General features: G+C 45.8%; 1 protein-coding gene across 4 annotated transcripts in view; it reads left to right on the top strand.

Annotated features, from left to right (window-relative positions):
- ube2f (ubiquitin-conjugating enzyme E2F (putative)) overlaps nt 1-12,024 on the top strand; it is a 160,195-nt gene that overhangs the window by 139,650 nt on the left and 8,521 nt on the right. The window contains exon 8 of one of the 4 annotated variants that reach the window (XM_070876097.1): nt 171-417. The exons of the other annotated variants lie outside the window; for them this stretch is intronic. Within the exon in view, the coding sequence (XP_070732198.1) occupies nt 171-179 (9 nt within the window). The 3' untranslated portion in view covers nt 180-417. Of the gene's footprint in view, nt 1-170; nt 418-12,024 lie in introns of those variants that run through there. 4 annotated transcript variants of the gene reach the window in all.

The raw sequence follows: 12,024 nt of genomic DNA, 5'->3' as shown, positions 1-12,024 counted from the left end.
TAGATGGCTTGGAGGCAGATAAGCTTCCTCTAACTTAGAAAATGGAGATTTCTAATGTCCTTAAAATGGTTTGTAACACACAAAATTATGTATTTCGTAATTAAACTTAACTGTAAAGTTGCATCTTGTATCTTTGAGCACCTTCGTTAATGTTTTTACTTGTGTTCCAGCTTGGCTGAGTTGGTAGCACTTTCACCTAAGTCAGAAGATTGTGGGTTGAAGCCCCACTCGAGGATTTGAGCCCATCGTCTCATAGTTGAGGACAGGCTGCACTGTCGGAGGTGCCATCCTTCAAATGAGACGTTAAACCAAGGCCCTTTCTGCCCTTTCAGGTAGACATAAAAATCCCGTGGCAAGTTTTCGAAGAAGAGTAGTGAGTCAACCTGGACCAACATTCATCCCTCAGTTTGTCTGTTTTTGATTATTTGAACACAAACTGGAGGATTAATTTAAATAGCTTTTCAACTAAACTTTTAAATAAAAAAATATTTACATAATGTTTTACTTCAGAAAATGTGCTAAGCTGAGAGACACAAAAACAAAAGGGGAATGAGGGAGCAAAAGACCTTGTCCTATTCACATTTACAATGTAAAGAACAACTTCCTGTTTGCATAAGATTTGTTTATCCTGTTGAAATGGGGTGAGGGAGACTCTTGTTACTTGATGTGTAGAAAATGTTGAGAGCTGTTTAAGGTTTGTTGTATATGTTGAAAATGACTGTTCACAGACCATGCCGGCTACAGGATCCACGCTTTCCAAGAGATGTAAAAATTGCTAATGGAATTTTGCTGGTTAAAATTAAACATAAATGTTATTAAATCAGCCATTATGTAACTGTAATCTTAATCTATTGAAGGAAAAGTATTCACATTATCTAGTGGACGGTCACAATTCACTAAATTCAATATTTGCAAAGGATTGTCAATTATTTACAACCCAGTGAAGGTACTGCACAAGATAAAAATTCACGGGGTTGGGGTACTATATTTGCATGGATAGAGGATTGACTAACTAACAGAAAACAGAGAGTCGGGATAAATGGTTCATTCTCGGGTTGGCAACCAGTAACTAGTGGGGTGCTGGAGGGATCAGTGCTGGGACCCCAACTATTTACAATCTATATTAACGACTTGGAAGAAGGGACTGAGTGTAACGTAGCCAAGTTTGCTGACGATACAAAGATGGAAGGAAAAACAATGTGTGAGGAGGACACAAAAAATCTGCAAAAGGACATAGACAGGCTAAGTGAATGGGCAAAAATTTGGCAGATGGAGTATAATGTTGGAAAGTGTGAGGTCATGCATTATGGCGGAAAAAAATCAAAGAGCAAGTTATTATTTAAATGGAGAAAGATTGCAAATTGCTGCAGTACAGCGGGACCTGGGGGTACTTGTGCATGAAACACGAAAGGGATAGTATGCAGGTACATCAACTGATCAGGAAGGCCAATGAAATCTTGGCCTTTATTGCAAGGGGGATGTAGTATAAAAGCAGGGAAGTCTTGCTACAGCTATATAAGGTATTGGTAAGGCCACACCTGGAATACTGTGTGCAGTTTTGGTTTCCATATTTATGAAAGGATATACTTGCTTTGGAGGCTGTTCAGAGAAGGTTCACTAGGTTGATTCCGGAGATGAGGGGGTTGACTTATGAGGAAAGGTTGAGTAGGTTGTGTCTCTACTCATTGAAATTCAGAAGAATGAGAGGTGATCTTATCGAAACGTATAAGATTATGAGGGGGTTTGGCAAGGTGGATGCAGAGAGGATGTTTCCACTGATGGGGGAGAGTAGAACTAGAGGACATGATCTTAGAATAAGGGGCTGCCCATTTAAAAATGAGATGAGGAGAAATTTCTTCTCTGAGGGTTGTAAATCTGTGGAATTTGCTGTGGAAGTTGGGACATTGAATAAATTTAAGACAGAAATAGACAGTTTCTTAAACAATAAAGGGATAAGGGGTTATGGGGAGCAGGCAGGGAGGTGGAGCTGATCCATGATCAGATCAGCCATGATCTTATTGAATGGCGGAGCAGGCTCAAGGGGCAGTATGGCCGACTCCTGTTCCCATTTCTTCTGTTCTTATGACAGACCTGAGGATTCCACACCCGCCCCTCCCACACTGACAGTCACAGGGACCCAAAACCCAGTGCTGTCAGACTCTTGGCCATCCTCTCCGGTTCTATGAAAGTCCAAGATCACTCCCAACACAGCGAGATCTTATCTTCCCCTTATAAGAAGCAGGTATCTACCTCAGCCCAGGAGTACTGGCAAAATCAGCAGTGATGCAGTTGGAATGCAGGACCTTCAAGGATGCAATTTCACAGAAATGAGGGTTACCTCAGTCCTCAGCGGTTTCAGCAGAAATGTCCCAGCAACTCACCTCTCAATCTCTGGTCACGAGGTGCACCACATAGAAGTAAGAAGGTAGCAGTGTGGGTTAGTGGCAATTTAGGCATGAGGGGTAGATACAATGGTAATCAACAGTGGTAATTTGTGGTTATATTATATCAAAAGTATTGTGGCTATTTCTCATAGAAACATAGAAAATAGGTGCAGGAGTAGGCCATTCGGCCCTTCGAGCCTGCACCACCATTCAATAAGATCATGGCTGATCATTCCTTCAGTACCCCTTTCCTGCTTTCTCTCCATACCCCCTTGATCCCTTTCGCCGTAAGGGCCATATCTAACTCCCTCTTGAATATATCCAATGAACTGGCACCAACAACTCTCTGCGGCAGGGAATTCCACAGGTTAACAACTCTCTGAGTGAAGAAGCGTCTCCTCATCTCAGTCCTAAATGGCCTGCCCCTTATCCTAAGACTGTGTCCCCTGGTTCTGGACTTCCCCAACATCGGGAACATTCTTCCCGCATCTAACCTGTCCAGTCCCGTCAGAATTTTATATGTTTCTATGAGATCCCCTCTCATCCTTCTAAACTCCGGTATATAAAGGCCCAGTTGATCCAGTCTCTTCTCGTATGTCAGTCCAGCCATCCCTGGAATCAGTCTGGTGAACCTTCGCTGCATTCCCTCAATAGCAAGAACGTCTTTCCTCAGATTAGGAGACCAAAACTGAACACAATATTCCAGGTGAGGCCTCACCAAGGCCCTGTACAACTGCAGTAAGACTTCCTTGCTCCTATACTCAAAGCCCCTAGCTATGAAGGCCAACATACCATTTGCCGCCTTCACCGCCTGCTGTACCTGCGTGCCAACTTTCAATGACTGATGAACCATGACACCCAGGTCTCGCTGCACCTCCCCTTTTCCGAATCTGCCGCCATTCAGATAATCTGCCTTCATGTTTTTACCCCCAAAGTGGATAACCTCACATTTATCCACATTATACTGCATCTGCCATGCATTTGCCCATTCGCCTAACCTGTCCAAGTCACCCTGCAGCCTCTTAGAGTCCTCCTCACAACTCACACCGCCACCCAGTTTAGTGTCCTCTGCAAACTTGGAGATATTACACTCAATTCTATCCTCTGGATCATTAATATATATTGTAAAGAGCTGGGGTCCCAGCACTGAGCCCTGCGGCACGCCACTAGTCACTGCCTGCCATTCTGAAAAGGCCCCGTTTATCCTGACTCCCTGCTTCCTATCTGCCAACCAGTTCTCTATTCACGTCAGTACATTACCCCCACTATCATGTGCTTTGATTTTGCACACCAATCTCTTGTATGGGACCCTGTCAAAAGCCTTTTGAAAGTCCAAATACACCACATCCACTGCTTCTCCCTTGTCCACTCTACTAGTTACATCCTCAAAAATTCCAGAAGATTTGTCAAGCATGATTTCCCTTTCATAAATCCATGCTGACTTGGACCAATCCTGTCACTGCTTTCCAAATGCGCTGCTATTTCATCCTTAATGATTGATTCCAACATTTTCCCCACTACTGATGTCAAGCTAACCGGTCTATAATTACCTGTTTTCTCTCTCCCTCCTTTTTTAAAAAATGGTGTTACATTAGCTACCCTCCAGTCCATAGGAACTGATCCAGAGTCGATGGACTGTTGGAAAATGATCACCAACACATCCACTATTTCTAGGGCCACTTCTTTAAGTACTCTGGGATGTAGACTATCAGGCCCCGGGGATTTATCAGCCTTCAATCCCATCAATTTCCCTAACACAATTCCCTGCCTAATAAGGATATCCTTCAGTTCCTCCTTCTCACTAGACCCTCGGTCCTCTAGTACATTTGAAAGGTTATTTGTGTCTTCCTTCGTGAATCTAGCCAATTCGCGCCTCATACCATCAAAGTTACCTTTCCTTAAGTTCTGGACCCTAGTTTCTGAATTAACTTTGTCACGCTCCATTCTGATAAAGAATTCTACCATGTTATGGTCACTCTTCCCCAAGGGGCCTCGCACAACAAGATTGCTAATTAGTCCCTTCTCATTACACATCACCCAGTCTATGATGGCCAGCTCTCTGGTTGATTCCTCGACATATTGGTCTAGAAAACCATCCCTAATACACTCCAGGAAATCCTCCTCCACCGCATTGCTACCAGTTAGGTTAGTCCAATCAATATGTAGATTAAAGTCGCCCATTATTGCACGCATCCCTTATTTCTTGTTTGATGCTGTCCCCAACCTCACTACTACTATTTGGTGGCCTGTACACAACTCCCACTAGCGTCTTCTGCCCTTTGGTATTCTGTAGCTCCACCCATACCGATTCCACATAATCCCAGCTAATGTCCTTCCTTACTATTGCATTAATCTCCTCTTTAACCAGCAACACCATCCCGCCTCCTTTTCCTTTACATAGAAACAGAGAAAATAGGTGCAGGAGTAGGCCATTCGGCCCTTCGAGCCTGCACTGCCATTCAATGAGTTCATGGCTGAACATGCAACTTCAGTACCCCATTCCTGCTTTCTCGCCATACCCCTTGATCCCCCTAGTAGTAAGGACTACATCTAACTCCTTTTTGAATATATTTAGTGAATTGGCCTCAACAACTTTCTGTGGTAGAGAATTCCACAGGTCCACCACTCTCTGGGTGAAGAAGTTTTTCCTCATCTCGGTCCTAAATGGCTTACCCCTTAGCCTTAGACTGTGACCCCTGGTTCTGGACTTGCCCAACATTGGGAACATTCTTCCTGCATCTAACTTGTCTAAACCCGTCAGAATTTTAAACGTTTCTATGAGATCCCCTCTCATTCTTCTGAACTCCAGTGAATACAAGCCAGTTGATCCAGTCTTTCTTGATAGGTCAATCCCGCCATCCCGGGAATCAGTCTGGTGAACCTTCGCTGCACTCCCTCAATAGCAAGAATGTTCTTCCTCAAGTTAGGAGACCAAAACTGTACACAATACTCCAGGTGTGACCTCACCAAGGCCCTATACAACTGTAGTAACACCTCCCTGCCCCTGTACTCTCATCCCCTCGCTATGAAAGCCAACATGCCATTTGTTTTCTTTACCGCTTGCTGTACCTGCATGCCAACCTTCAATGACTGATGTACCATGACACCCAGGTCTCGTTGCACCTCCCCTTTTCCTAATCTGTCACCATTCAGATAATAGTCTGTGTCTCTGTTTTTATCACCAAAGTGGATAACCTCACATTTATCCACATTATACTTCATCTACCATGCAACTGCCCACTCACCTAACCTATCCAAGTCACTCTGCAGCCTCATAGCATCCTCCTTGCAGCTCACACTGCCACCCAACTTAGTGTCATCCGCAAACTTGGAGATACTACATTTAATCCCCTCGTCTAAATCATTAATGTACAATGTAAACAGCTGGGGCCCCAGCACAGAACCTTGCGGTACCCCACTGGTCACTGCCTGCCATTCTGAAAAGTACCCATTTACTCCTACTCTTTGCTTCCTGTCTGCCAACCAGTTCTCAATCCACGTCAGCACACTACCCCCAATCCCATGTGCTTTAACTTTGCACACTAATCTCGTGTGTGGGACTTGTCGAAAGCCTTCTGAAAGTCCAAATACACCACATCAACTGGTTCTCCCTTGTCCACTCTACTGGGAACGCCCTCAAAAAATTCAAGAAGGTTTGTCAAGCATGATTTCCCTTTCACAAATCCATGCTGACTTGGACCTATCATGTCACTGCTTTCCAAATGCGCTGCTATGACATCCTTAATAATTGATTCCATCATTTTACCCACAACCGATGTCAGGCTGACCATTCTTTAATTCCCTGTTTTCTCTCTCCCTCCTTTTTTAAAAAGTGGGGTTACATTGGCTACCCTCCACTCCATAGGAACTGATCCAGAGTCTATGGGATGTTGGAAAATGACTCAATGCATCCGCTATTTCCAAGGCCACCTCCTTAAGTACTCTGGGATGCAGACCATCAGACCCTGGGGATTTATCAGCCTTCAATCCCATCAATTTCCCCAACACAATTTCCCGACTAATAAGGATTTCCCTCAGTTCCTCCTTCTTACTAGACCCTCTGACCCCTTTTATATCCGGAAGGTTGTTTGTGTCTTCCTTAGTGAATACTGAACCAAAGTACTTGTTCAATTGGTCTGCCATTTTTTTGTTCCCCGTTATGACTTCCTCTGATTCTGACTGCAGGGGACCTACGTTTGTCTTTACTAACCTTCTTATCTTTACACATCTATCGAAGCTTTTGCAATCCGTTTTAATGTTCCCTGCAAGCTTCCTCTCGTACTCTATTTTCCCTGCCCTAATCAAACCCTTTGTCCTCCTCTGCTGAGTTCTAAATTTCTCCCAGTCCCCGGGTTCACTGCTATTTCTGGCCAATTTGTATGCCACTTCCTTGGCTTTAATACTATCCCTGATTTCCCTTGATAGCCACGGTTGAGCCACCTTCCCTTTTTTATTTTTCTGTCTATCCTTCCTAAATGCTGAATACTCCTGGATGTTGAGTTCCCAGCCTTGGTCACCCTAGAGTCATGTTTCCATGATGCCAATCACATCATATCCATTAAATGCTGTCTGCGCAGTTAATTCGTCCACCTTATATTTTTAGCTCTCAGTATATTTTTAGCTCCAGAATGTGGAGGTCTGCTGCCAATAGTTGTACTGTGCAGCTGACATTTCTAGCATTACACTGTTTTAGGACAAGGTATTTTAGGGAGAATGACTCCACTACATTGCACCATACTTTTTTGACAATTATCTGCACTGATAGGAAAGCTCACGCATATATGTATGCGTTGTCTGTTACCCATCGCTTTCGCATGTTCGCGCCCGCTATAAGCTCTACCAGTTCTGAGTTATTCTGAAAGCCTCATTGTTATGTATTCAACCAGCATTGTAACCCATGTATAAACTGACCTAAGCTGTACACCGTGAGAACACTGACCACTAGGTGGGAGACACTCCTAACCTGGACCTTCAGGTATAAAAGGGGAAGCTCTACCCACCTTCATCACTTGAGTGCTAAGGAATAAAGGACAGGTCACAGACTGACCTCTCAAGCATGGACCTCGTGTGCATTTATACTGTGTAGTAAGGACATATCACCAAGAACGGTGACATTTGAGAGGTCATCAGCTAGAGCTTGTGGAGTATCCTGGTCTGCAGTTAACCATCTCAATACATTGCAAAGATGGTTGATTGACAAAGTATAAACAAGTCATGGCAGCTTCTGGGTACAAGCATTGAGGTGCAAAAGTATGTGATTGGCATCACTTACTGCGAATTAACAGAATGGAACCCCTTCCAGTTTATAACATTGAGGGGTTCAGGCACAGAAGAGTACCATCAATAGCCCCCTGTATCTGGGGCAATCCTGCAAGTCTATAAAAATTGACTGCTCATTCTCTTTGCTTTGCAGAGTCAATTGAAAATGTGATGAGTTAAGATGCTCACCTGAACAGGTCAGATGTAACCTCCTTGCATAAGAATATAAGAACATAAGAAATAGGAACAGGAGTAGGCCATATGGCCCCTTGAGCCTGCTCCACCATTCAGTATCATGGCTGATCTGATCATGGACTCAGCTCCACTTCCCCGCCCCCTCCCCATAACCCCTTATCCTCTTATCGCTCAAGAAACTGTCTATTTCTGTCTTAGATTTATTCAATGTCCCAGCTTCTTCATACAGCATTGCACAGCTGATTGACTGAGGTCACCTAAGACTGCATGGAAGGGACCCTGTTGCATAAAGATTCAGGGCTGTGGTCAGTTTGACATCCAATGTTAAAGCTGTGCTACATGTTGATGTGGGCTGCAAGTCATTGGCTAGCAGCTAGCATAACCTCAGTGCTCGTGTGTGTAAGGGCAGCCATCTAGTGGGGTGTTGCCGTGAGAAGTCAAGGTGTGGTCAGTAAACCCATTGAGTGGCTATCTACCCCTGACTGCAGACATCTTCTGTGCGGCCTCACTCTACCAGCCTCCATGCTTACCTTTTCTAAATCTCGTCATCCTCCTCTTCATAACATCGGCATTGAGTATTTCACCCAAAATAGTACTTTCTCCTGCATTCACTTTTATGTTTTAGAAGTACTGTTAAACACGTAAGAAGTAAAAAAGACTCCAAAATTCACAGTCTCTTAGTCTCCAGAGAGCCTGTATGTAAGATTTTTCCATAAACGATGGCCTCCATTCAGTTGTTCCTCTTCTAGACTGTCACAACAAACCTGGGGGTCAGACACATGGAAAGATGTTGGGGTCTAATAAACTACCCCACCTTCTGCGATTTTAATGGTGAGTTCCCAGAAGCAAAATGCTGATGGTCTGTTTTTGCGGCAGGATAACGGAACATCTACTGCCCCGGTTTCTTTAATTTACCACTGCTAAATCATCCAAATACTGAGGAAAATCTAGGCCTTAAAGTCTTCCATTGTTACATCTCTGCTACTACTGCAAGCCTCTCTAAATCCCATCCTCAATCTCTTCCCACAATTCCATAATCTCCAAATGTGATACTCAGCCCTTGCATTTGTGCACACTCAGAGGCCAAACTCCAAACTATCGTTGACACCTTCACTGAAGTGTCCGAGAGACTGGGCCTTGCATTAAACATCAGTAAGACAAAGGTTCTTTACCAACGCCCCCGCCACACAGTACTGCTCCCCGATTATCAAGATCCATGACAAGACCTTGGACAATGTGGACCAAGTCCCTTACCTTGGGAGTCTACTGTCAGCAAGGACAGACATCGATGACAAAGTCCAACACTGCCTTCAGTGTGCCAGTGCAGCCTTCGGTTGCCTGAGGAAAAGAGAGTTCAAAGACCAGGATCTCAAACCCGGCACCAAGCTCATGGTCTACAGAGCAGTACTGATACCCGCCCTCCTGCATGCTTCAGAGACATGGACTATGTACAGTAGGCACCTCAAAGCACTGGAGAAGTACCACCAACGCTGCCTCCGCAAAATCCTGCAAATTCATTGGCAGGATAGGCACACCAACGTCAGCATTCTCTCTCAGGCCAACATCCCCAGCGTCGAGGCATTGACCGCGCTCAACCTGCTCCGATCAACGGGCCACATTGACCACATGCCCGATACTAGACTCCCGAAACAAGCTCTCTACTCCGAGCTACGTCACGGCAACAAGTCCCAGGAGGGCAGAGAAAACGCTTTAAGGACACCCCCAAAGCCTCCTTGGGAAAATGTAACATCCCCACTGACTCTTGGGAATCCCTGGCCCAAGACCGCTCAAAGTGGAGGAGAAGCATCCGAGCAGGCGCCAAACACTTCGAGTCTCTTATTCGGGAGCACACGGAAGCCAAGTATAAACAATGGAAGGAGGGTACGACAAATCAAACACCCCACCCACCTGTCCCTCCAACCACCATCTGCCCCACCTGGTACAGAGATTGTAGATCCCGCATTTGGTCTCATCAGTCACCTGAGAACTCATTTTAGTGTGGAAGCAAGTCATCCTCTACTGCCTAAGAAAGAAGATTTCTTAACTCAACCCAGACAGATTCTACCTGACCACCACCATTAATAGAAACTTTTTTCATGACTGTAAGCATTAATTAATGAGGAAACCTCCCTTTTTTCCTTCTCTCCTGAAAATTTTATTTCCAGGAATATTTAGTTCCCAGTCACAGCTGGGCTAAAACCAAATTTTCATCAATAGTACAACATTATGGGCTAGACTTTCCACTGATGATCACCGAGCTTATCGCCCATCTATTGCCTGAATAGGCAGGCTATCACTCATTTTAGCTTAAAAGTGGAAAGTTGGGCCGGAACATCGCCCACTAATCGGCGGCCCAACTTTTGGCACACATAAATCTGCTATTGCCGAGGTGATCGCCCACCGCAACTTTCGCCACATCGCCGGGCTGATCGCTCACTGAGCAGATCGCTGGAGAAAAGAACTCGCACTACGGATGACATTTTGAACGTCGGAGGAACTGAGAGAGGCCGCTTCAACAAGGGGCATATGAGTAGAATTAATTTGTGAGTGATTTTAAGGGCCTTATTTACTCTTGGCAATCATCTAATCACACTTCTATGAGTTGAGGAAAAATTTAGGGCATTTACAGTGATTTATAGTGATGGGGTCTGCAATTTCTCTACCAGTATTGGTCAATAATTACTTGCTGCAGACTGAAGATGGGAGAAGGTATCTTGAAGAGCATTATGTGCCCAACCAAATAGATGGCAGACTGCTGCAGAGGAGGAGACCTTACACTCGATGCACTTACAGGGAAAAGCGATCATACCTGAACTTGTCCGATAACACGTGCCTTAGGAGGCTGCGTTTCCGAAAGGAGGTCATCGCTGAGATATGCCAGCTCATCAAGGGAGATCTGCAGCCTACCAGGGCCAACCCTCCCCCCACCCCCACCCCAAACAGTCAACCAACAATAAATACAAAATACAACACCCTCCCACCATCCCCAACATTAAACAAATTTGTAACATAATCAAATAACACCCCTCCCTCCCTACCTGCGGCCACGCTTCCCTCCAGATCCTTTACCCCCCCCTCGTGTCCTAGCCCCCCCGTTGTAATCCCTGAGTAATGGGACCAGAACGACTTGCAGCAGGGGACCTCAAGGTCTGCTGCTGTGGGGGGCGGGGGGGGGTGACAGTGGCAGCATCCCCTCGGGTGGAAGAGACGATGTTTTGGAGGAAATGACTTCCGAGCCAGAAGGAAGTCCTTCCTCCCGACTTGCAACTGTGCTGGTGGTTGGTGGGACGGCACCTTGGAGTGCAGTGCCATCTCCCGACACTAACGCATGCCGCACGCATGGACGGCGGCGGTCGTTTGGCCCGTTGCCACAACCATGCACTCCATACCCTCCGATATGCGAGCGGACATTGCGGAATGTTCCCGGTCAACTCACCAATTGCCTGGAGGAGCTATCGACTGATGGCGACGCTCTCCCTGCACAGTGTCACAGTTTCCTTATTGGGATCTGCCCGTCGCAGCGCGTGCCGACCTCACTGACTCAACCTCTGTGGGGTCAGCGTGAGCACTGTACGCCTTGAAGTTGTCTGCTGCAAACCGCTTGGGCCCGCTACTTCTTCCGTCGATGACAACAATGTGGCCGCAGGTACAACAGATGTCGGGATGCAAGGGGCATCCTCCTCGGTCTCCAGCATTTCCTCCTCTCCCTCTGTGGTCTCCTTCTCAGCACCCATAGTGATAATCACCTGTAAGGGTCAGGGACAGGAGCGGCCTCCCTTTGCACCTGCGGAGTTGGACCTGCAAAACACAATTGAGCTTATTAGAACAGAAGGGTACACATGATTCTTGCGCTGCGCTGGCGTAGATGAGGAGCAGCACTACTGCAATAAATGTGGCCGAGAGACGTTACATATTAATACAGCATAAGGTAATACATCTATGTGGAATTCACTACCCCAGAGAGCTGTGGAGACTGGATCAGTGACTACATTTGAGGTGAAGATAGACAGACTTCTAAATGATAAGGGGGTGAAAGGTTTTGGGGAGCAGGCAGGGAAGTGGAGCTGAGCCCGCGATCAGATCAGCCATGATCTTATTAAATGGTGGAGCAGGCTCGAGGGGCCAGATGGCCTACTCCTGCTCCTATTTCTTCTGTTCTTATATTGTTAACCTGAGAGTATTACAG

Source organism: Pristiophorus japonicus, chromosome 3 (assembly GCF_044704955.1).
Source record: "Pristiophorus japonicus isolate sPriJap1 chromosome 3, sPriJap1.hap1, whole genome shotgun sequence".
NCBI classification, from domain to species: domain Eukaryota; kingdom Metazoa; phylum Chordata; class Chondrichthyes; family Pristiophoridae; genus Pristiophorus; species Pristiophorus japonicus.
This window is presented reverse-complemented; position numbering and strand designations above follow the sequence as displayed.